This window comes from Trachurus japonicus, chromosome 1 (assembly GCF_045865225.1).
Source record: "Trachurus japonicus isolate A0001 chromosome 1, Traja_1.0".
Lineage (NCBI taxonomy): Eukaryota > Metazoa > Chordata > Actinopteri > Carangiformes > Carangidae > Trachurus > Trachurus japonicus.
In genome coordinates this window covers 20,551,273-20,574,191 of record NC_140907.1, presented here as the reverse complement: position 1 = coordinate 20,574,191, position 22,919 = coordinate 20,551,273, and the positions used below count along the sequence as shown (strand labels likewise).

Genomic DNA, 22,919 nt, shown 5'->3' with positions numbered 1-22,919 from the left:
GTCTGATGTGCATCTGTCTTTTTGTTTTTAGCGCTCTAAAATCGCCTTATTTGACAAGATGTGGCAGTACATGAAGTCAGCAGAACCCTCTGTATTTGTCAAGAAGACGTCGGAGGGCGTACAGCGAGTCAGGAAGTCCAAAGGGAAGTACGCCTACCTGCTGGAATCCACCATGAACGAGTACATCGAGCAGAGGAAACCCTGCGACACCATGAAAGTTGGAGGAAACCTGGACTCCAAGGGCTACGGCATTGCCACGCCCAAAGGATCCCCATTAAGGTGGGTGGATCAGTATAACAATGCCAGCCAACCTGCACTGCCATGTACCATTCACACTACTAACCTGCTGCCTAGCATACTGTCCCTCTCCCCATCGACTTGGCTCATTTCTCCGACTCTAAACTCTGACAGCGCCACTCCTTCAGCGGCCTGCTTCACAATCTCCCTCCCTACACCTACAACACCCCGAGGTCCCGATCAGTAGAAACACTGGCTGAGCACCTGATGTCACAGTCGGGTAGCCGTCAGCCAGTGTATGAGCCGAGGCCGCGCTCAGATAGCGGCCCTGCTCTGCAAAGTGTCCCACCATGGGGAGCGATGTAATCTGGTCCCAAGCCTTAGCGCCAGTTGGGTGTTGCAGTATGCGAGTGTGATGAATGGAGCATGGCGGCTTACTCGTTGTTATAATAATCCACCTACCCTGATGACGTCACCATCGCGGTTTGTATATTCTCACCATGGCTACCACCTCTGACCGAATGGCTAGCGGTGGTTGCCGTGACAACTGGGGGAGGGGATGTTGGAGTAATGGTTGCAGGTCTTTATTGTCAGTCAACTTCTGCTTGATCCATGTCCATTCAAACTGATCTCATCTGTTTTCACTGAGGAGAATCTGGCTGCAGGTTGAGATGATGAGCTGGCTCTTCAAGACCTGGATCAAGAGAGTGGTGTCTTTGAGTTTGTGATCTGAACGCCTTGGTGTGTGCGTGCGTGTGCGTGCGTGTGTGTGTGTGTGTGTGTGTGTGTGCGTGTTTCTACACTTGTTTTCCATCACAAATGCACTGCGTCTCCTAATCAAAGAAACAGGCAGACTGTTCTTTACATCTAGTACATCTAAGACTTTAGTCAGTCAGTTTTTAACTAATACACTTCCAATTAACTGAACAGCACTACAGAAAGTAGTTTTTATTGTATTTCATTTTCAGTCCCATAAATAAGATATAGATACCAAGACAAAAGATAAATATGTAAAACTATGAATAAAACAGAATTGAGACCCACTGTGCAGTATTACTGACTGGGTTTTTGCAACAGTTTAATAGATATTTAACAAGGAGAGGAATTTTTGAGACAAGCTGTAACACAACAAGGCTTCATTCAATAACATCTTCCTGCTCTTTTCAGGTGATTTTCAGTGACATCATAACCAGCTACATATAAATATACTGTAGGTGGTTTCAAAAGTCTGCGACCACTTTCCCAGAATGTAAATACACATAACTCTATTTAACAACATCTGGTTCAAATATATAGATGAAAACTGTCCAGGTGAAAAAGGTGAATCCTAACAATGAGGCTGTACTGGACAAAAGTCAATGTTGAACATCTGTCAGACAAAAACAACACTGACACATGATCATAAAAGATTTGATGTCACTGAAAGTCCACCACAGAAATGGAGCGCTGACCACAGACCACAGTTAGTTGTTTTATACATTTTAATAAGGAAAGGGTTCATATCCTTAACTTAAGTCAAGTCGTCATATTTAATATTAAGCTTTAAATAGAAGCGTGAAATCAGTGGCCAATGAGCATCCTCCTCCCTGATGGTTCTGCAGCAGGTGTGTAATTAAACAGTCAGACACTGAGAGCAGAGACCACCCCCTCTTTTTGGATCTGTGTGTGTGTGTGTGTGTGTGTGTGTGTGTGTGTGTGTGTGTGTGTGTGTGTGTGTGTGTGTGTGTGTGTGTGTGTATGTGTGTGTGTGTGTGTGTGTGTGATTGCGTGTGTGTGTGTCACTGTGTTATCAGTCTCGTATGTTGGTTCTGTATGGTAACTATTTTTTGCACAATGTGTTAAATTATACGTTACTGAATTTGCCAAATATAAAGCTAAAGCAGCATTAAGTGATGATTTTCGTTTTAAAATAGTCACACAGTAGCAACTCAGTAATGGGTCATATATCCTCCAGTATAGTGACTAATCAAGTTTATAGTAGATCTATCATCTAAAACAGAGTCCTCTTTATCAAATAACCACGGGGCACTGAGACTAGTACTGCATGCCAGTGCTCCAGCTGCCCACTTGGAGCAGAAGAGATTAGTTGTGACATATATCCCCCAGTGAGCCGGTATATGTTGACAGCATTTAGTCACCAGAGGGACTTAGATGTGATCACAAAAGTGGGCAGAGCTGAATGGCTACAGAGAAACACAGAACTTGTGGAGATGCCGAGGACTGTTACTGTATCTGTCAGCGTCCACATCTGCCTCGTTCCCTATTGTTGTGAGACCAGGTTTACCAGCTGAAAACACACACCTGTTACTTGGGCACAGCTGTAACACAGTCTGTGTAAAAGCCTGCCTGAGGCCTAAATGTCACGCCTCTAGTTCCTTAATGCATATGAGTTCTCAATACTCACATACAGGAGTGTGCGATTAAAGTATTCTCAAGTCACACACATAAAAACAATGCACGTGTGTGACATGAGCACACAGAATAGAACAGATCGGCTCACAAGAGGAAAAGTATCTTCACAAGGGACGATTTCTGCTGTGAGCACAACAGGGTTTGCCCGAGCAGGGGGTATACAGTATATAATAAGTGCACGCTCAACCCTCTCTACACACTCAGAATATTTCATTGCTCACTATCTGACATCTCTGCTCCTCTGATTGGCCATTTTCAGCATCAGAATCCCTATTGGCCACTGGATTGAATGATGTTGATGCCAAATTGAATGTGGCAAGACTCGCATCTCTGTGTTTTTAAGGGTTTATTGTCTATGTGAATGTTTGATCTCCTTTTCTTCAGAACCAGGACAGATAGAAGAGATAAAGTGAGTCAGTGTGGCATCAAAGTGAGAACCGTTGGGATGGAGTGAAGAACCAGGCAACGAGTTTAGAGAAGTTACATAGCAGGGTGGTGGCTCTTTGCTGTCAAACCTTTTAATTCACTTAAACTGGTTTGAAAACAAAAATATCACTTAATGGAGCTTTAAGTCTGACCTTTAACCTGCTGTACTGTATGACTGCTGTTGTGGTACTATACCATGGTAGAACCAGAGACATATTAATATCCTACAATATTATTTCAGTGTGGTTGAAGTATTCATTGAATACAAACATGGTCCTCCACCTGGCCAATGTCTCTGCTCCTAGCATGACCTCAATGTTGTCATTTAATGTGTTTAATGTGTTTGTTTTTTTTCATGTTACCACAGCTGCGGTCAAAGTTTATTCAATGTTGGGTTCAGTTCATAAAAAAAACAAAAAACAACGCTAAATTTAACTGCTATTGCTACTGCTAATTTTTCAGGAATGTCTGATTCAAATCAACACAGTGATATAACAACAAGACGCCCTGTGACACATTGACCACCTGTTCAGGTGTACCCTGATCATTCTATGCCCCCCACCTCGACCCCCTCCCTCCCCTTCCCCCCACCACCTACCCCACTCACACATACACCCACACTCTCGCACATATGCACACCACATACACCCACCACACACACACAACCAGGATAAGTGGTATAAGTAGGTGACAGATGGATGTTCAGCAATGATTTCTGATATTGTTCTGTATTTGCAATCATCAGTAATATTTGTACAGCACATCATATGATAGAGGTTTTTATATCATTGAAACATTAGCCTCCATTGATCAACATAATACACAAGGTTGGCTGTTTGTTGGTTGGCTCTTAAAAGGATGCAGAGATCCACGTCTTGATAAGAAAAAGACCCATTAAAACAAACCAGTGGGCTGGTTGCACAAATATTAGACTAGTTACATATTTAGGCTTAGATCTGGTACAAGAATGAAAACTAATGTAGTTTTTGAAGCCTAAACCTCTTAGACATGATGTTGTGTTCTCATTATACAGAATTATTATACTAAGTAACCCAAATCTCTTTCTCTAACCTCACTACTGTGGCAGATACGGTTACAATCCGCCAGACACCAGACTGTGACACAGCCTAATGTGCAGGTTTCCAGCACTGCCTGTGCAGAGTTGCTCCTGAGACATCCCTTCATCCACAGGGCACGTGCTCCTAGTGGAGCAGTCTGTGAGACGTTACAGCTGTAAACCGAAGTTATGAACTCTGATCTCCATTGGGATCGCCGTTCTGAATCCAGCTGTGATGCTTAGACATGTACATGCAGATCCCACACAGGAGCTTTGTTCCTTAACTGAGCAGGTGGTGAGTGAAAAACTAGATCCACTGTGGGGCACCTACAGACTGAATCTAGCATAGAGACAGTCTGGATTTGAATCACTGATTGCTCACTTATTGCTCTTGGTGTGGATCATTCCCCTTAAACAGATATCTAACAATGAGGTGACCATGGTTGCATGAAGGCAGTGGAGTCCTCAGTATGTTTATAACTGGTGTAATGAGCTTTGTGAGATGATGCACTAAACACAGAATGAGGTTAGAAAAAGGAGGCATTATATCACAGATCACAGTGTAAGTCCCCTGCTGTCCTCGAGATATTTAACCTCTGACATCCGTCATGTCATTCATTAGTATAATTAAAAGGAATGGACGACAGTGCACTCTTAGTACCAGTCGTACTTGCTCATGAGAGAGACGACACCATAGTATAAAGACAGTACCAAAACTAAAAAGGTACTAGTGTTGTTTTTAGTCTAGTAGTAGGTTATGTCTGAGATTATTGTTAAGCTGTTGGAGTAGTAAGACTAAAAACAGCAGAGTTTAAGTTGTTAACGTGTATGTCTGGAGTTTTCTTCATAATTCTGTTACTGGCTCAAGTGTGTGTCATTGGACAGCCTTAGCCCCCTCCCCCCATTGGTGCTACTATACTTATTGAAATGTACTAAATGATTATTTAGTGTGATTAAGCACCAGTCAGTGGCTAACTTTGTGCAACCAGCTCCTGTGTTTGGTCACGTGGGACCAATTGGTGTATAGTTAATCTACAGATGCAGCTCTAGGACAACCCACCACTAACTGCTAGGGACTCCTGATCCAGAACTTTGACCTTTGACCTTTCCCCCCTAACAGTTTCCCCTTTCCTTGATCTTACTCAGCCTGAACCTTAAATGTTGTCTCTGTGGAGCAGCTTCAGTCTGACTGAAAGGGAAACCATTGTTAGTCTCTCTTCTTTAGTTGTTTGGCCATCAGCTCTATCAGGTACAGTCTCACTGAACATGGTGATGAACCAGAGGCCGGGGTCGAATTTACCTGATTCAGGTGTAGAGATGAAACGGTATGAAAATTATTGTGCTTTTGAATGTTGCTTATCAGTACTGCTAAAATGGTGCTGAAAATGTTAATGAAGTGATAAAACGCAGACTCAGATCATTTCATAAAGTTATATAACAAACCACAAATACGTCATCAGCAACTCTTTTTGTTGCATGTAAACATTTTTAAACTAATGCATGTCTCAGCGGAGGACCAAGGACCAGTATTAGTCCTGGGTTTGCCTGCAGGGTGCCCACTCTGTAAACAGTGGATTGCTATTCTGCTGCCGTGTGGTCTGTCTTGCACCACAGACATACTGTAAACAGATATATCACCTGTCTGGCATGCTGCTGTTAACCCATGAACACCATACTGTAGGCAGACTGCTTAGAGATGAAAGAGAGAGATACAGCCCTGACATACGTTTGAGCTAGAATTAAAAAAAACAACCTGCTGATGTTAGCAATAATTAAAGCAGAAGTAAGTGGTCCGGTCGTTTTCGCTAATGCTGCGTTCCAGGCAGGCTTTTGAAATCGTAAATTACAGCTTCAAGTCACAACTTACGACTTAGTAGCGTTTCAGGCAACCCACTCGTGTTTTTCCGACCTGTTTTACCGGTGAAAGTCACTATAACGGCCACTCGTAACTTCCGACCGGTGAACTCGTACCAGATCGAACTGGTACCACTTCACGGTCGGAAAAATACGAGTTTCCTTGAACGCACCATAACAGTCCTCGTCGCTACGTCACCACATTCACGGCGTTCCTTGGCTGCACACACAGCCCTGCATGCCGTTCTCTCTCCTCATTGGATAAAAACTGTAGGATACGATAAATGTTTTCTCTTCGGCTCAGAGCAGAGCAGAGTGACTGAGAGACCCGTGTTTCAGACCAAACACTCTATGTAAGTGATTGCTGTCGGAAGATATAACTATTTAAGACTTATATTAACACAAATATATCACTTACTTCTGCTTTAACCACAGCAATCAAAAACAGAGTGATTATTAAAATTTAAATGCTAATACTAACCGTCCGGTATTTTTTTTTTTACTGTGATTTAGTGTGAAACCGTTTCATCTCTGCTCAGATGTTTCAGTCTGATTACCTGACGGCTTGTTCCTGTTGGACCCTGGTTTTAGTCATGTGACCAGAGGACTTATGTCGGTGTGTCTCCATAACCAGTAGAGCTGAAGGCCAGAGCTACAGAGGACACTAAAACACCTCACAGAGCTGAGTGACCAGACAACAGCAAAGTAACATAGACCATCACACTGTGACATTACACACCAATGGTCAGTACCAGTGAACAATGAGAAGTTGATCAGTGGATATTTTTGTAGTGATCTTTATTGATAAATACTGATTTGATGAAAGAACTGGCTCTCAGAACCCAACAGTTTCAGTAAGACATGAGTTCACATATGTTATTACTTGGCTAGCTGCTTAGATGTACTAATGCTAATCTAGCTGTGCTCGTACTGTAGTGATGAGTTTGATGCTAAGAAGGTGGTGCATTGCAGTTGTGTGTATTCTTGTTCATGCTCAGGACTGAGAGTTGATGCTGCTTTCATGAATACCAGTAGGAAGACTTACATGACACCTGAACTGCTAACAGCCACTATGTTCATGTAGAAATGCGGTGAACCTGGCGGTGTTAAAGTTGAACGAGCAGGGGCTGCTGGACAAACTGAAAAACAAGTGGTGGTATGACAAGGGAGAATGCGGCAGCGGAGGAGGGGAGAGCAAGGTTAATACACACACACACACGGACACACCTTAACACACCCAAACACACACACACACACACATGAAAAGGTGACACTGGGTTATTATGTGTAAAAACATTGCAAAGAAGCAGCACAGCTACAACGCCACAGCGATGTTAGTGAGGTCAAGCTGTAGCTGTATCATATTAACATAAGAAAAAAATGAACAGAAACCAGATGTAGTCACAGATCAGGACCGCCAGCAGGTGGCGTTGTAATCTGTGCTGCTTCTTTCACCGATGCGTTGCGCCCTGTTTGGTTGAGGTCAGGGTCAGGGCAGGCTTCAGGGGTTAGTCCAGGGTCAGGTGACCTCACACCAGATGGTAGCAACAGCTGATAAAAAAAAAAAAAGTGTGTGGCCAGAGGAAAACTGCTGCTGATGCAGGAGCACAAAGGCTTTTCAATGCAGCATCTCTCACCCTCTTGTCTCAGCGGCCAAACAGAGGGGCCCCAAACAGCATGGGACTCAAACATCATATTGCCATTTATCATTTGACAGTAGATGGAGAATCTCTGCTTTAAAACACCCTTCTCCAAAATGAACCAACCACTCCTGTCAATGTGGTTTTAATTGATCAGTCATGCTACCAACAAACAAACAGGGGCCTTTTTTGATTGCTAGACCAGAGTGTGAGAACCGCTGCCCCACTAATAACATAAGATAACATTGATAATGATGTTATTTATGTTATTCCCATTGAAGAGTGCCAGTAAACCTTGCCGTATTGAAACTGAATGAGCAAGGGACCCTAGACAAGATGAAAAACAAGTGGTGGTACGATAAAGGAGAGTGTGGCTTCAAGGACTCCACCAATAAGGTTAGTTGTATATGTCTGTGGATCAACCAAACACACTGTCTGTTCTCATATTTAACATGCACAGTAATCTTGGTTCTGTATGTGTCAGTGAGAAATCACAGTAATCCAATAGTGTATATGTGTGTGTGTATCTGTAAGGTCCTTCAACAGTCTGGTTAGCACAGGTTAGTTACAGCTGTTAGGGATGTGAACAAAACCCCCACTTTAAAGCATGGAGGTCCAGCTGTCACACTGTTCTGTAAGTATCATTAGATCAATGTCGATGAGAAGACAAACAGGCGGTGTCCAGAAAAACAGAAGAGATCTTGTCAAGATGAACTCAAACACAGTGAATCCACAGTGTATGAGGAGTTAGACTCTTTTATTCTGTTTGTTTTATCACAAGCTTGAGGCTGTCTGTCTGTCCATCCGTCTGTCTGTCTGAAACCCTGTTGTCAAGGTAACGTCTGTGGAGTGGAGATGGAGATTCATTTACTATATTTACACACTACATTCAGCACTATTGTAAAGGTTGGACACACCCGCTGATTCAGTATTTTTTCTTTATTATTCCTTACATTATAGAACAAAGCAGAAGGCATCAACACTATTAAATAACAGATGGAGTTATGTAGTAAACAAAACAAGTGTAAACAGAACAAAATGTTTTAGATGTCAGACTCTTGAAAGTTGTGTCCTTTAGCGCTCATGGCAGCTGTTCATTTTCTTTCCCACTAGCTTCATGAGGTTGTCAAATGGTCTCCAACAGTTTGAAGGTCGTCATGTATGCTGAGCTTCTGTTGGCGTCTTTTTTTTTCTCTCTATGCAGACAACTCATCCAAACCATCTCAGTTTAGGATGGTTTGGGTGAGTTGTGAACCCAAAGACTGAGATAGTGGAGCCCTGGTCATGTGATGCTGAATTCCCCTTCATGGTTAAAGGGGACATATTATGCAAATATCACTTTTTGAAGGCTCTTTAACATATATTTGGGTCTTTGTCTTGCCTTCCGGCCCCCAAAATGTGAGAATTGACAAAAAAATCTGTAATGTTCAGGCTCCCTAGGTTGAAATCCACGTGGTTTTACCAGCTGTTCCCTCAGTTGTCTTCCAGTGATGTAACTAGGATAAGAATTTGCATAATACCACCCCTACCTGGGACCGGTAGAAGTGGTGGGGCGGGACAAGCAGTGGCTCATTTGCATTTAAAGGGACAGGCAGTGAAACAAGCTGTTGTGAACCGGGCTGTTTTGAGAGGATGGAAAGAGCTGTGATGTTTGTTCCTTGGGGTACTTTGACCAAAGCATGTCAAAGACAAGTCTTTAAAGGGGAATTGCCGTTTTTTTACAATTTTTCTACAAAATATTTCTCGCATAAAATACGATCATTTACTCACCCAGATAACTTTGGTGTCATTACAAGTCGTTCCGACGAAATTAGATCCGGCCGAGAGCCGCGTATATCCATATAATGTGAGTACACGGGGCAGTGCAATGCAGCCTCTAAATAACACATTATCTGCCGCGAAACTCATTAATTTCACCAATATTTTGTTATGCTACGCTAGTGCTATTCCCCTCTGAGTCCGGGGTGACCTGTTATCAACATCCGGGGTCTGTAGGTTGACCTACCAACCTCTGAACTGGATGATATCATCTCTGAGCACTGATGATATCATCCCCTATGATATATAGAGATGATATCATCCAGGTCAGAGGTTCGTTGGTCAACCTACAGACCCCGGATGTTGATAACAGGTAACCCCGGACTCGTAGGGGAATAGCGCTAGCGTAGCATAACAAAATATTGGTGAAATGAATGAGTTTCGTGGCAGATAATGTGTTATTTATATGGATATACGTGGCTCTCGGCTGGATCTAATTTCGTTGGAACGACTTGTAATGACACCAAAGTTATCTGGGTGAGTAAATGATCGTATTTTATGCTAGAAATAAGGTCCAGATTGTAAAAAACGGCAATTCCCCTTTAAGACACCTGGGAACTATTTTAATTTGTGGAAAGGGGGCATAATATGTCTCCTTTAAGTTAGGTCTTAGTGGTGTGTTCATTCATGGTCCTATTGAAAAGCTAATGATGGTCCCACTAATGGGATCACACACACACCTTCTCCAAGCTCAGTGGTAACCACATGCAGATACCATTCGTTCCCCTTCTCTGCGTCTCAGATCCAAAGATCTCCAGTCTTGACCAAAGCACTGATTTCCACTGGTCTAATGTCCAGTTCTTATGTGTCTGCTTATTCTTGCCCTCCCACAGTTGTGGTATGTGACTCATGTAATCTCCTCTGAACAGTTTCTACTTGAGCCCTGTGAAGCATTCATGTAGACTCTAATCTGAATTGTTTATTTTTGAGGCTGTTTACTCCAATAACCCTCTCATCTAGTAGAGGTCAGTCCTCATGAGAGCCTTCTCTTTTCTATCACAGCGTTTGATAGTTTGTACGTAATGATGAATGTCAATTGTCCAGTAGGTCCAACGCAACACACCTGACGGTCTCAAACATGTTAGACAAATTCCACTAATTAAAGTGTGACCACGCCAACACCAATTGAAACTGAAACTGCCAATTCAATCTCACAATCTCATGTAGCTTGTTGAGATAATGACAATACTGTACAAAGCTGTCACAAAGGTAATGGAGGCAACTTAGAAGGATTTAAAGTTTGAAACATTTTGTTTTTGTTTACTACACAATTCTGCGCTGTCTGCATTATTTCATAGTTCTGATGTCTTCAGTTATATGGAGGGGCTTATTACAAACTTGATGTTAGCGATGCAGGTTCCTAGCATTTTCAAAGAGTTAGCATTGCGGAGCTTTCATTAGGGGGGAAACACATTGGGCCTCATGTCAGAACAGACTGTAGGAGCAGGAACATTTGATGCATCATCCTGACTTGACAATCTGTCATCACCCCCTGAGAACTGTAATGGTGCCTAGTATCTCAACCACCATTTATATCAGTCAGAGTTCACTTTGCTTTAGGTAGACCTACATTTGTTTTGTATCTTAGTTGTGGAGGCCTGAACCAACCCTCAGTGTTTCTGTCACAGGACAGGGCTGCTTCAATGGCATCACTGGCAGACTTTATTATTGTTTTTTGATAAATCTTTTTTTGCCTTAATCTCAGGCTGCTGAAGGTTTTATCTCATTTCTGTCAACAAGACTTGAAGGTGGAATTCCTTTTATTCATCTGTGATGTTTTTCTCACCATCTAAGCAGAAAAGGCAGCTCGACAGGTTCTATTCAGAGGACAAGAACTTTTTTTTTTGCTTGAGGCCCAATGTGTTATTATGAACAACAGCACTGCTGAGGAACACTTAACTCAAATAGTAAAAGGCCTGAGGAACAATGTTATACATACATACAGTCATACATATTATCTAATCATAACATATGTATATATACGTACCTATCTGTGTGTATTTGTACATACACATACGCGTCTGTGCAGGTTTTAGAACTTCCCCATTCTTCCAGTTTTTACTGAAACATCAGCATCTCCTGTCTCAGTGAAAAGACCCTAAATGATTCAAAGGTCATGGCCTTGTTTCCGTTGCAATTTTGCATAAAATAGAAAGGTGTTTTTAGATTAGTCAAAAGAAGAGATTTGAGAATGTTCTGTGTTTCTTTTGAGCGATGTTAAGGCTTGGATTTCTTGTAATATCAGCCCAATTTGTGACATTGGAGTTTTCTCAAAATTCACTGGTTTCATGTGTTCACAATTTCAAATTGCCCATTAAACATGCTAATGGATTAACCACCCCAATCGCATAAATCTAGTAGGAACGGCCTTTTCGTGGGGAAAACACTTAAAATCTAATTCACCCTCTGTCATGTCCTCATGATATACAGTATATCCTCATTGATGAACAGTTGGTTTTCCTACACATACGTCAAACCTCAAAACAAATTTCCAGGTTTTCAGCAGCACAGGGTGTTGGTGCTGGACAAGGGACATAAAAGGAAGGGAGGGAGGGGGGGGGCGAAGCAGGAAGAGAGAGACAGGTTCATGCTAAAAACCAGTAGCAGTGTAAAGATTGCCACAGTGAGTAGAAGGAGTAGTCTACTCTCCTATCACTGCTAAACTGTGTTGGGTTTGGGATAGGGACTGCAGAGCTGACTGAAGGTGAAAAAACTATGCACAAAATAACTGCATTGTCAGGAAGCAGAGGTGGCCAAGGTACAGCCAAAGGGGAGAAGAGGTGCTGTGACTGGAGCAGCATATTCTTTAAATATAAACCACATTATTCTTGTTTTTTTCATTTGTTTTTAATTTCAGAAACACTGAGAGACATTTTAGTTGTGTATCTTTAAAGCTGGAAAAATGGAGGTGTTGTAAAATCTTTGACTACCGTTAGTGTGTATATATATAGTGTATATAGTATATAGTATGTGTATACACCATATATACATTATATATATATGTGTGTATAAAATGTAGTTATGTGCATATGTAGTGAATGTATTACATAATTTATCACATGATCTCTGTTGGCAAACATATAATATATATAAATACAGATATATAAGTGTACACAGTAAATGAGCAATCGTACTTTAAATGTGTGCAGCTTAGGTTTAGTGTAGTTGTATTAGTCTGTTGTACAGGTGTGAACAGGTGACAGTTTAATTTGAGCACTAACTCCTTTTCTCTCTGGGTGGCTGCTCTCTCTCTTGCCCTGTGTGTGTGTGTGTGTGTGTGTGTGTGTGTGTGGATATGTGTGTACTAGGAGAAGACCAGCGCTCTATCTCTTAGTAATGTAGCAGGGGTCTTCTACATCCTGGTTGGAGGTCTGGGTCTGGCCATGATGGTGGCTCTGGTGGAGTTCTGCTACAAGAGTCGGGCTGAGGCCAAAAAAATGAAGGTAACAACATCTGTTTCACTCTCTGTTTTAAACATAATTACTATTATAGTGTTATTAATATGAAATCTTCTCACTCGTCTGAATTTGTGTGATGCGTCAAAAGACAAGAAAAGCTAAATCATTTTTGGTTCATGTGATGTGTGCTTCACATTATACTGTATTTCATAAATATTTCATTATGTGTGAAATTCAATCCAACTGGCTGGAGATACAGAGTCAGCGAGGCCTGTCTTCTTCTCTGTCAAACGTCATCATTCACAAACATTTCTGCTTCAGTCGGTGTCTAGAACAGTCCCATATCGCCACAAGTGTCTCAATGATACACTCGGTGTTATCATGTGTGGGCCGTTGGTTTCCAGGTATCCCAGAACACCTGTTCACTGTCCTCTGTCCATCATCGTCCGTAGGAGAACAGTTTTGTTCCTGCCCGCTGGTAATCTAAAGTTATTTATGGTGTTTCCATACATTTCCTCGAGGAAGATAAATGTACTGTAGGTCTCTGCTGCCTCAGTGTTAGTTATTAGTGAGATCCACTGATGAAAAAATGAGCTAATTAATGCAAAATTTGCTGTGATTAATTGTTTTTACTCTTCAGATAAAATCATACAATGAATGTAAATGTGGATTGATATATATTTAACTTAAAATACTTTAGTAAAGTTTGTTTTTACTTTAAACATAGCTTCTCTCTTGTGAACTATTTCCACTGAAACCATTATGATTGTCAAATTTCCCCATCATCTTAAAAGACATATTTCTTATGAGAACTTAGGTCTAAGTGTCATTTGAATTTCAAAACCATCAAGTCCATTAAAATTATCAGCTAAGATGGCAATAATTTCTTATATACACTAATATAAATGACATTAATAACAGAAAAAATGTGTTCCACGTTCAAGTTGAATTTCAAAAAGGTCCAGAATAGTTCATGTAAGTGAAAAAAGAACAAGGAAAGATGAGACGACTTTTATTTAATTAATATTGAGATCTCCCTCCAGACTCTGCTGATGTCTCTAGAGATTGCTCTGTCCCTCTTGTAGCACACACCTCTGAAGTTTTCAGAAAGGCACCAGGTGTCATTACTGTAACATGTGGTGGGGAGGGGCTCATGGTGGTAGAGTTCAGGGACTTGAAACAGTGAAGCTGGTCCAACCCAACACCTGACTGAGACTCTTGATGTTGGTAGTCCCAGTGCCATCTCTACAAATTGATAAAGTATGGGAATACCCTATTTGTTTTAATGGGTCAGTGATTGACAGTGGTTGGCGAAATGCAGGAAAGCCAAACAAAAGAGGTAAGTGTGGCTTGAAAACTATAGACAGCAAGACTCAGAGACTGGCACAGGGGTAATTAAACCAGGATCATTAAACCATGAAGTTGAATGACTGAAAGAATTGTGATGAACCTTTGCATCATCTATCTGAAACACCTCTTGGAAACACATCCCGGCTTCCATGGGGAAAAAAGAAACATTAAAAAATTCACTGTTGATTTTCACTCTTTATTTAATAGTTTGTGAACTTGTTTATACTTTGTAGAGAACATCACATACACCTTTGACAGAAAGATTCTGAGCTTCAAATGTATGTTTTCTGGTTCCCTGAAGGTCAATGAGCCGTCTAAGAAATGCAACATCTTCTTGCACTACAGGAATATCACTTAGGCTTATTATGATAAACCCAGAACAGTGTGAAGTAAAAGAGCTTGTGCACAGCATTAGTTGCAGATTGGAGGGAGCTGCTACCAGCAAGAGTCAGTCCGTAGATATGTGATCACACACTTACACCATTAATCACTAGGCTACAACTGCTTATCTGTGCAGGGGGACAAGAGCTGAGGTTCAAAAACGATTGCTACTTCGACCCATTTGCTTTCCTTGTGTCTTTATGTCCTGCTGTTTGATGTCTCTCATTGAATTGACTGAATTACTAACTACCCTGGTGGCTGAGGTGTCCCAGTGGTTGTTGGGGGCAGTCGTCACTGGTTTTGTTTCCCATGGTAAATAGTTTCAGACTAGAATCAGCTGAGACACTTGAAGGAATAGGCCTCTTTGAAACACATCGACTGAGAAATCCTTCTGAGTCGTGCATGGGTGCTGAGCAGCTCACTATTGAGGCCAGGTCTGTCATTGGGGGTCCAATCAGGCTCACGTTGGCCCGCCGGTCACCTTCAATGACAAACACTGGTCTGGTGCGCTGCCACTGGGCTAGCAGGCAGATGTGCTCAACAGCTGTCACCTGGGAGGTAAAACTTAAGAAACAAGAACTTCTCTTCACCATCACTGTGTAACTTTCATCTTATATTCTCTCTCTCTCTCTCTCTCTCTCTCTCTCTCTCTTTCTCTCTCTCTCTCGTGCGTGTGCATGTGTGTGTGTCTACTGTTGGGACTGTCACTGGTTCTCACACACTCTTGTTGTCACTGGAATCAGTAACAGTCACACAGCTAAAGAGTTCATCATTGTTACATTAGCAGGACCGGTATAGTAGTAACAATGACTTTATTTTTGTTATAAAGGTGGCAGCCAACACCTTGTCGTCCCCCCAGCACACAGGGAACTACACACACACTCTGTCTTCTCCGCAACATGTCCCCAACTTCAACCTGCTGTCCCCCAGTCACCAGCCAAACTACGCCACCTATAAAGAGGGCTACAACGTTTACGGCATTGAGAGCGTCAAGATCTAACACGGGTAGGAGAGTGATGATTGATGGCTACAACTTCCTTCACTTCACAGTCATAAATAATGTTTAAGGCGATTAACTTTTAATTGGTAATTGATTTTTAATTCATATCATCAAACAATAACTGCATTGACATCATGGCGGCACGCAGCAGCTTCAGTGGTAAACTGATTTTCACTAATCAAAATATTCACTTGCCTCATGCTGTTGACTTGTCACTTGCTGTTCAGCTTCCATCAATCAGATATCATCAGTCAAACATCGCTGTCAATCTAATGTCACCGTCAATCAAACATTATCATCAATCAAACGTCACATTCGACCATTTAAAACAGCAACAAATACATACATACAGTGCTCAAGGGATGAGTCCTGAAATTTGGAAATTAGTTGCATATTTTGTCTGTTTTTGGTTGGATGACTGGACTAAGGTCTGTATAAACACAAGCTCAAGACATTTTCATGTTTTATGGTGACATAACATGTGTCAGTAAATACCAAGTGCAGATATATTTAATCTTATATGTCTGTTGATAAGGTCTCCAATCAATCAATCTGCCCACCAGTTCACCTTTACAGCCTTATTGTGTATAGTATACCCACACTTTTACAATGGATCATTAACTATATAGTGGCAGAGATATTAAAGTCTTGTGACCATGGCTAATTTATAGCCTTTTAGAAAATAGCATTGGGTTTTAGTGAAGGGGACCAGTGTGACACTTACATCCAGAGTTGCCATACAATAAAAATCATCCCTGCAGCACTTTGTTGGGCAAATGTTCTCTGAAATATTCACAAGGGAGTGATAGTATGAATACTACTACAATGATGTAACCTATTCTGAAATGAAACCTGCAAATGAACCTGTCACACCAGGATATTGATTAGATTGATCCATTAATGTCACTGTGCAACAACTCTTTGCTAATTAACTCACAACACTGACACAAATGTTGCCAATATGATGTACTGTGTAATCAGTGCATGATGTGAATGCAGAAATTGTTCTTGATAAACAGTGGTACCATGGAGACCATAATAAACACAACAGAGTCTAAATTAACAATGGACAATTGGTTAAAACTGTATATGGCTGTGATACCTCTGTTCCTCTGTTCACTCATTACCCAAAAGCCTACTCACTCTCCTCTTTACCCCTCCTCCTCCTCCTACCCTCTCTGCACTCCTCCTTCCTTCACTCCCCCTATACCCCCCCATTTCCCGTATTCCTTTTACGTTTTTCCATCCCTGGTCCTCAGTCCCTGCCAAGTTTCTGCTACTCCTTTCTTACTTTCAAGCCAATCATCCTCTTTGGCCAATCACTCTCATCTGTTTTAATGCCAGCTTTTCTTTAGACTGCCCCATAACCTCATTTAAAAGATGGAGTGGTTTGGACTGGTAGCATCATCAAACACTGGACACCTGGGTGAGTGCAACAGCACTGCATTACAGTGGTGAATATCACTGCTGCCTTTTAGCTGACTTAGTTAGTGCAACACGTAGAGTATGAGTTATCACAGTCCTGTGTGGCCTAAGTGAAGTTGTCTCAAAGGCAGATGACCTTTGGTGACCAACTGTATTTCTGCACATTTACATTTCAGGATCCATAGTCATTGCTACGTTTGTATGTTGTTCCCCTTGCTAAGAACACTAGATTCAGTGAGATACTGCGAGTTAGTTCAGTGTTTCATTACGTGAGAATCAACCTGGCGACACAGCTTAAGAGGTCAGAGAATGTTTTTTCTTTGTAAGTTCGAACCAAGAGAAAGCTTGTCGACATGGAGAGCATTGGTAGAGCCAGAGCTGTGCATTGTGTCTTTGTCTTTGACACTTGTTGGAGGGTAAACAGGAGGCTCTCTGGCATGTTATATGGGGTAATTGAGGAAATGGCCTGGAGTATACCTAAGCAACTATGAACCTGTGTCTGACTGGGAGTCCTGGTTATGGCCTCTATTTCCTTTTAGATCAAGATGGATGATTGGCTTTGGTCAATCTGTCAGTGGTATGGAGCAACTCAGACTTCTGAGTTTAGGTCACATGTGAATTGCTTATTTTCTTTAAAACAAAAAAAAAACTGTTTGATATGCAGTATTGTCCCTCTGGAAGTAGCGATTAAAAGGTGGTGAACTGCAGTCATGAAAGGATGAGGCTGGTCAGCATCAATGCTCAGATAGACCGTCACATCATGACCAGGGTTAGTTTGTTAGATTGATTAAGAAGAATATTTCGTTCCTCATGCCATCACACCACCATCAGCAACCTGGACTGTTGATAAAAGTCAGGTTGGTCCTTGGATTCAGACTCTCAGACCATACCATCTGCTGCCATTAGACTAGGTCTCCAGTTTTCCAATTTTGGTGAGCCTGTGTCCACTACAACCTCAGGTCTCTGTTCTTGGTGGACGTGGAACTTGTCAAAGTTGTTCATGCCGAAGCTTTTCCTCTTAGCACAGTAATAGAGATGATTATCTGAGTGACTGTAGGACTTAGCTCCATTCTCCTCTGACCTCTCGCATCAACACAAAGCTGCTGCACACTGGATGCTTTTGTTGATGCTCCATTTGGAAGAAAAAGTCTAAAAGCTGTTGTGTGTGAAAATCCAAGAGATCGGCAGGTTAAGAACCACTCAGACCAGTGGGTCTCTGTCACCACAGGTCTTTAGTAGGGCCACACAGAGACGTGATATCCTGAAGCTCCTATAGGTGTATTGCACATTTTCTCCTTTAGTGAACAGAACTTCATCATCATCGTATTTTGTTTTTGATTATTCTGTTGCAGCATCAGTCTCAATAGAAACAGGTCCTTAATAAGGACCTAACAAAGAGGAACATCCTGCCTCCAGGCCAGAGTTCACACATTACAGATTGGGACATACAAACACAAGCCAATAATCCTCCATTTATTCATTAACTAATGCTTGTCATGCTTTCATTGGCTTCAGGAAATTTTGTTGTGTATTATTATTATTATTTTATGTTTGTCTCTGTCTATCTCTCTATCTCTCTCGTGCGCTCTCTCTCTCTCTCTCTCTCTCTCTCACTTTCTCTACCTCTCCATCATAAACATGCATAGATTAAGATTTATACATGATGAACTCCATGTGTCGAGTAACCTGGATCCAAACACAATGTAGGAAGGTTCCTATTTCAACACGAGTTTTACATTTCCAACACAGGTTACTATTAAATAACTTCATCCTGTGCAGTCTATGTGGCGTATGATAGTATCTACACAATGCTTTATATTGTGTGAGCTATCCCGTTGCTTCTCACATATTTACCACACCCAGCTACAATATTAGACCATTCATTTCAATCAAAGTCTGTCTGCCAAATCATTTTCACATTAACAGATTCATTGCTCAAAAAAGAGTTGTTTAATAAAATTGTGATGTGTCCTGGATTTCCCATTGGAGTTCCAGGTATTTTCTATTATGATGAAAAACAATAAAATGTATCTACCATTTTTCATTTTGAACCAGCCTCCCTGAAATCATGTTACATTTCCTCATTAATGTCCTGGTATCACTCTCAGACAGGAAGTAAATAACACTAAGTTCCACACTAGGGTTAGTTTCCAGCTGTAGCAGCTGTCTGTCTGCTGTGATGACTTAAATGTGCTTAATATTTTTTTTTCCCTTGTGCAGATGAAATTCACAGATGCAATGCGCTCCAAAGCTCGTCTGTCCATCACAGGATCGACCAGTGAGAATGGCCGTGTCCCGGTGGCTTACCTCCGTCCAGGATTACCCATGAGCCTCAGCATGACTGATCTCTCCTGACCACACCTGAGTCAGTGCCTTACAGCCAGTCCAGACACATCGTTCTTTCCCCTCTGAAAGTAAATGGAAACGCTTGTCATCTCCCTCGGTGACACATCACCATCACCAAAGCCATCAGCCCTGATTTTCAATCTGGAGTTTAGCCAATCACATCTCTCTGAGGACTCCTAATCTCGCTCTCTACATCTAGCCTATAAAGACTGGACAGATGTCGTCTGCCCAACACTTGGCTGTTTGGCGTCAGCAAAGACCTGACCAACTATTGAGTGAATCTCTTGACCATCAGCGAGTGATGGCTACTCATGTACAAATTCATGAAACACAAGCACAGGGAACAGTTTTCTAATCCAACAAGCATCATTGTTTAGTAGATTTTTTGCCATGGAGGCTCATCTTGTATAGAAAATTAGGACAACAGCAATGCTGTCGTTAACGTAATAACAACATTAACCTGGGATGTGATCAGGAATTATGGGTATAAAGTGAGTGCAAGTGCTACGAACAAAAACTGACATTTTGAAAAATCACATCCATGAAATAATAGTAATTGTGATAGCAGATAATGATAATGATGTTATTATTCCTGATTGTTTTTCCTTTTGTCTGCCTGAAAATCCCTAATTAGTAGAGACTTTTACCAGACCTTAGATGCATGGACTGGCACACACACACACACACACACACACATACACATACAAATACACATACACACACACAAACAGATAGACACTATACACAGGGATGGACATCAGAAAAAAAGTCTGTGAATGTGTCTACTGTCAACATGTACGTAAATAGAAAATAATGAGGATTTGGGGGTTTGGCGGTGCCTAGTGGTCACATCAGAAACACCACACAAATGCACTAAAATGAGTCACTGGGTCGAGACAACACACAGTACATTTTTCACTTGGATGGGTCTGGATTTAGTCCCTTTCAGTGTTTGTTGGTACTCAATCCAAGGAGCAACACTAGTGACCCCTGGTGGTTAATAAAGGAAGTGTCAACTGTGGTGACGTCATGGTTCAGCTAATCTGGCTGGGGTCGAGACCTGAACACAACAGGTTTCATAACTAGATCTGATTTCAGGTCAGTTTCAGACATTTTTACAGATGAGGATTCAGTTTTGTTTTTTGTTTTTTTCAAGTGTGCTATAATGACTATGCCAGTCGCCTGTGTCGGTCATGTTAAACATGGACACACGGCCCCATTGGGGGTCAGTCAGAACTGGTCTGAAGGACGAAGTGCAGTGGCCGTGTTCTGTGTGTTTCTGGGTGAAGGAGAACTTACTGTGCACTGTTACAACAGCAGCTCTCTGTTAGAGTCTGCAGTAGTGGATGCCTTTAGTGACAGCACTGCAGGGCACCCCGGAGTGATAGCGCAGCAACACTCGCAGCCACCTGTAGTTAAGAGTAACACGGCTAATTAAAACAGTCTATTCCATCAGATGTGCATGAGGTGGACTGAGATGTGAAGTTATTGTTTGAAGCAGCTGGTTAGTGTCCTGTCATTCACAAATGTGCAGATGGGGGAGATATTGTTGTAGTCATCTGGTCATGAATTGATTCATCCCTTAAAGCTACACCTGTGGCTGCTGTCAGGAAGTTTACATCATGGATTGGATTGATTTGTTAAAACAGGATGAGTATTTTTTATTTATTTTTTTGCACTTCATGTTCCACTAATGTCACATGATGCTTCTTGCTTGTTTTTTGGGGGGCAAACAATTAATATGCTGGACCTGCAGCAGCTGTTTGCTTCTATTCTTGATTCACTATGGGTGTTGCTTCACTGCTCTACCTGAATACATAATGATATCATATGCATTGGCCATTCATTCATTAACTGAACAGAGATGATAAATAAATCTTGTAACACTTAATGCAGCAGATGTAATGCAGGTCGGTCCCTGGTCAGAAGAACATTAAAAGGATACTCTAGCAATTCAGGGCTGCAGTAGAGTTAGTAAGCCTCTGTATCGTGACCTTTAGCCTCTTGTAACCGTCAAGGTAAACAGTAATACAACAGTGTGACACCATGTGACACTTTCTAAATCTTCTCATCAAATCCTCTCTGTGTTCCTGGTTTATTGCACAGGCTAATAATATGTGTTTCCCCATCAACCACATCATATAACATCTCACAGAAGTCTGTCTGAGCCCCGGTGGGTGCTCAATGTTATCAGGTCATATAGGAACCACACCTGACTTCTGTTTCTCACACAGAGATTTTGTTTTTGTTTTTGTTTCATGCACTCTTGATTGCAGTTTTCAGTCACCACATGTTGAGACTATGGCACTTTTTAAGTATGACTTTTCTACCCTGGAAAGCTAAACAACCAGGAGATGTTTTGGTTTTCTCTATTTTTCTCTAGTGTAGGAACTTTATGCACTCTTTTCTACATGGCTAACGTTAGCAATGACAGCTGTTTACTGATCAGTGTGGGTTCAGTATCAAACTTCACTCTCCTGAGCTGGATTGTTAATTCTAATTTGGCCTGTATTTCCTTTACTGACATTAGCATGCTAGTTTTCTGTGAGTCACTGTATCCTCCCATCTGCCCTCAGCATGTGTTATAACGTCTTGTAATATGAAGACAAAGATGGCTGAAACTGTTGTCAATTGACAATCACGACCACCTGTCCCACAAGGCATAATGAACATGACTATCATCATATTTAATCAAACACAAAATCTCAATTAGCGCCAGTAAAACTTGAGCTTGTGAATCTTATGTTCTCATTAAAAGAACAAAATAGGGTCAGAACGTGAGTCAGAGATCTGAGCTGTGTCCCAGTTCAGGTTTTCATCCATCAGTGGCCAGATCTCAAGACCGAAGCTCGTTCAAATGTATCATTCTTTTCCTGGACCACAAAGGACCCAACAATTGGATCCTTTGTATTCAGGCAGTAAAAGCAATGATCAACACATCAAGCATGAGGATCACACTATTAAATGTACTGGGTTTCAGCTCAGATCAATGGCTAACTGTCCAACTGTTGAGACCAAGGGCCTTAAAACCTCAAGTTTAAGTGAAAAAAAAGGGTATGTGTGTTATCAAGGTCAATCGTCAAAGTCCCTAGGCCTTACTAGCCGGGAACAATGGTAATGTAGGCACAGCTGGTGACACAAAGTGAAAATCCTCTGTAGACCAGACCATCTCATTTTAGTTCGACCTTCACTGTCTGCGACAGTGTCCCTTGAAGTGGTGCGTAGATCTACACAAACCCATGTTAATGGGTGATTAAATCCTATGATTAGATGAGCATATTTCTCAAAGTAAAAGATATGACAATGTTACATCACTATAATATAACAAGGGGTATTTCTTTCAGACTTGAAAACTCTCCCCCAGAGCTACAGGGGACATGAAACCTGATGTACCACTGGTGGAGTGTTACTAGTGCCCCTAAATACAGACTTCTGTACATTTATTGCCCATCCCTGTCTATAGGTCAACACACTAGCACAATGCACATGCACACACACACATACCCCAATCACCTACAATACATCAGTACACACTGACACACATTATATCAGACACACTTCTTTGTACACACACA

The 22,919-nt window shown here is 41.6% G+C and overlaps 1 protein-coding gene across 4 annotated transcripts in view; it reads left to right on the top strand.

Moving 5' to 3' along the window:
- Positions 1-19,954, top strand: part of LOC146991840 (glutamate receptor 2-like) — a 45,514-nt gene extending 25,560 nt beyond the window's left edge. The window contains exons 16-20 of one of the 4 annotated variants that reach the window (XM_085779595.1): positions 32-279; positions 7,908-8,022; positions 12,753-12,887; positions 15,403-15,578; positions 19,219-19,458. In XM_085779595.1, coding sequence (XP_085635721.1) covers positions 32-279; positions 7,908-8,022; positions 12,753-12,887; positions 15,403-15,573 — 669 coding nt within the window. In that variant the 3' untranslated portion in view covers positions 15,574-15,578; positions 19,219-19,458. Of the gene's footprint in view, positions 1-31; positions 280-7,070; positions 7,186-7,907; positions 8,023-12,752; positions 12,888-15,402; positions 15,579-19,218 lie in introns of all 4 variants that reach the window. The other 3 variants (XM_085779586.1, XM_085779604.1, XM_085779614.1) reach the window with 3 other exon arrangements.
- The last annotated feature ends 2,965 nt before the right edge of the window (positions 19,955-22,919 follow it).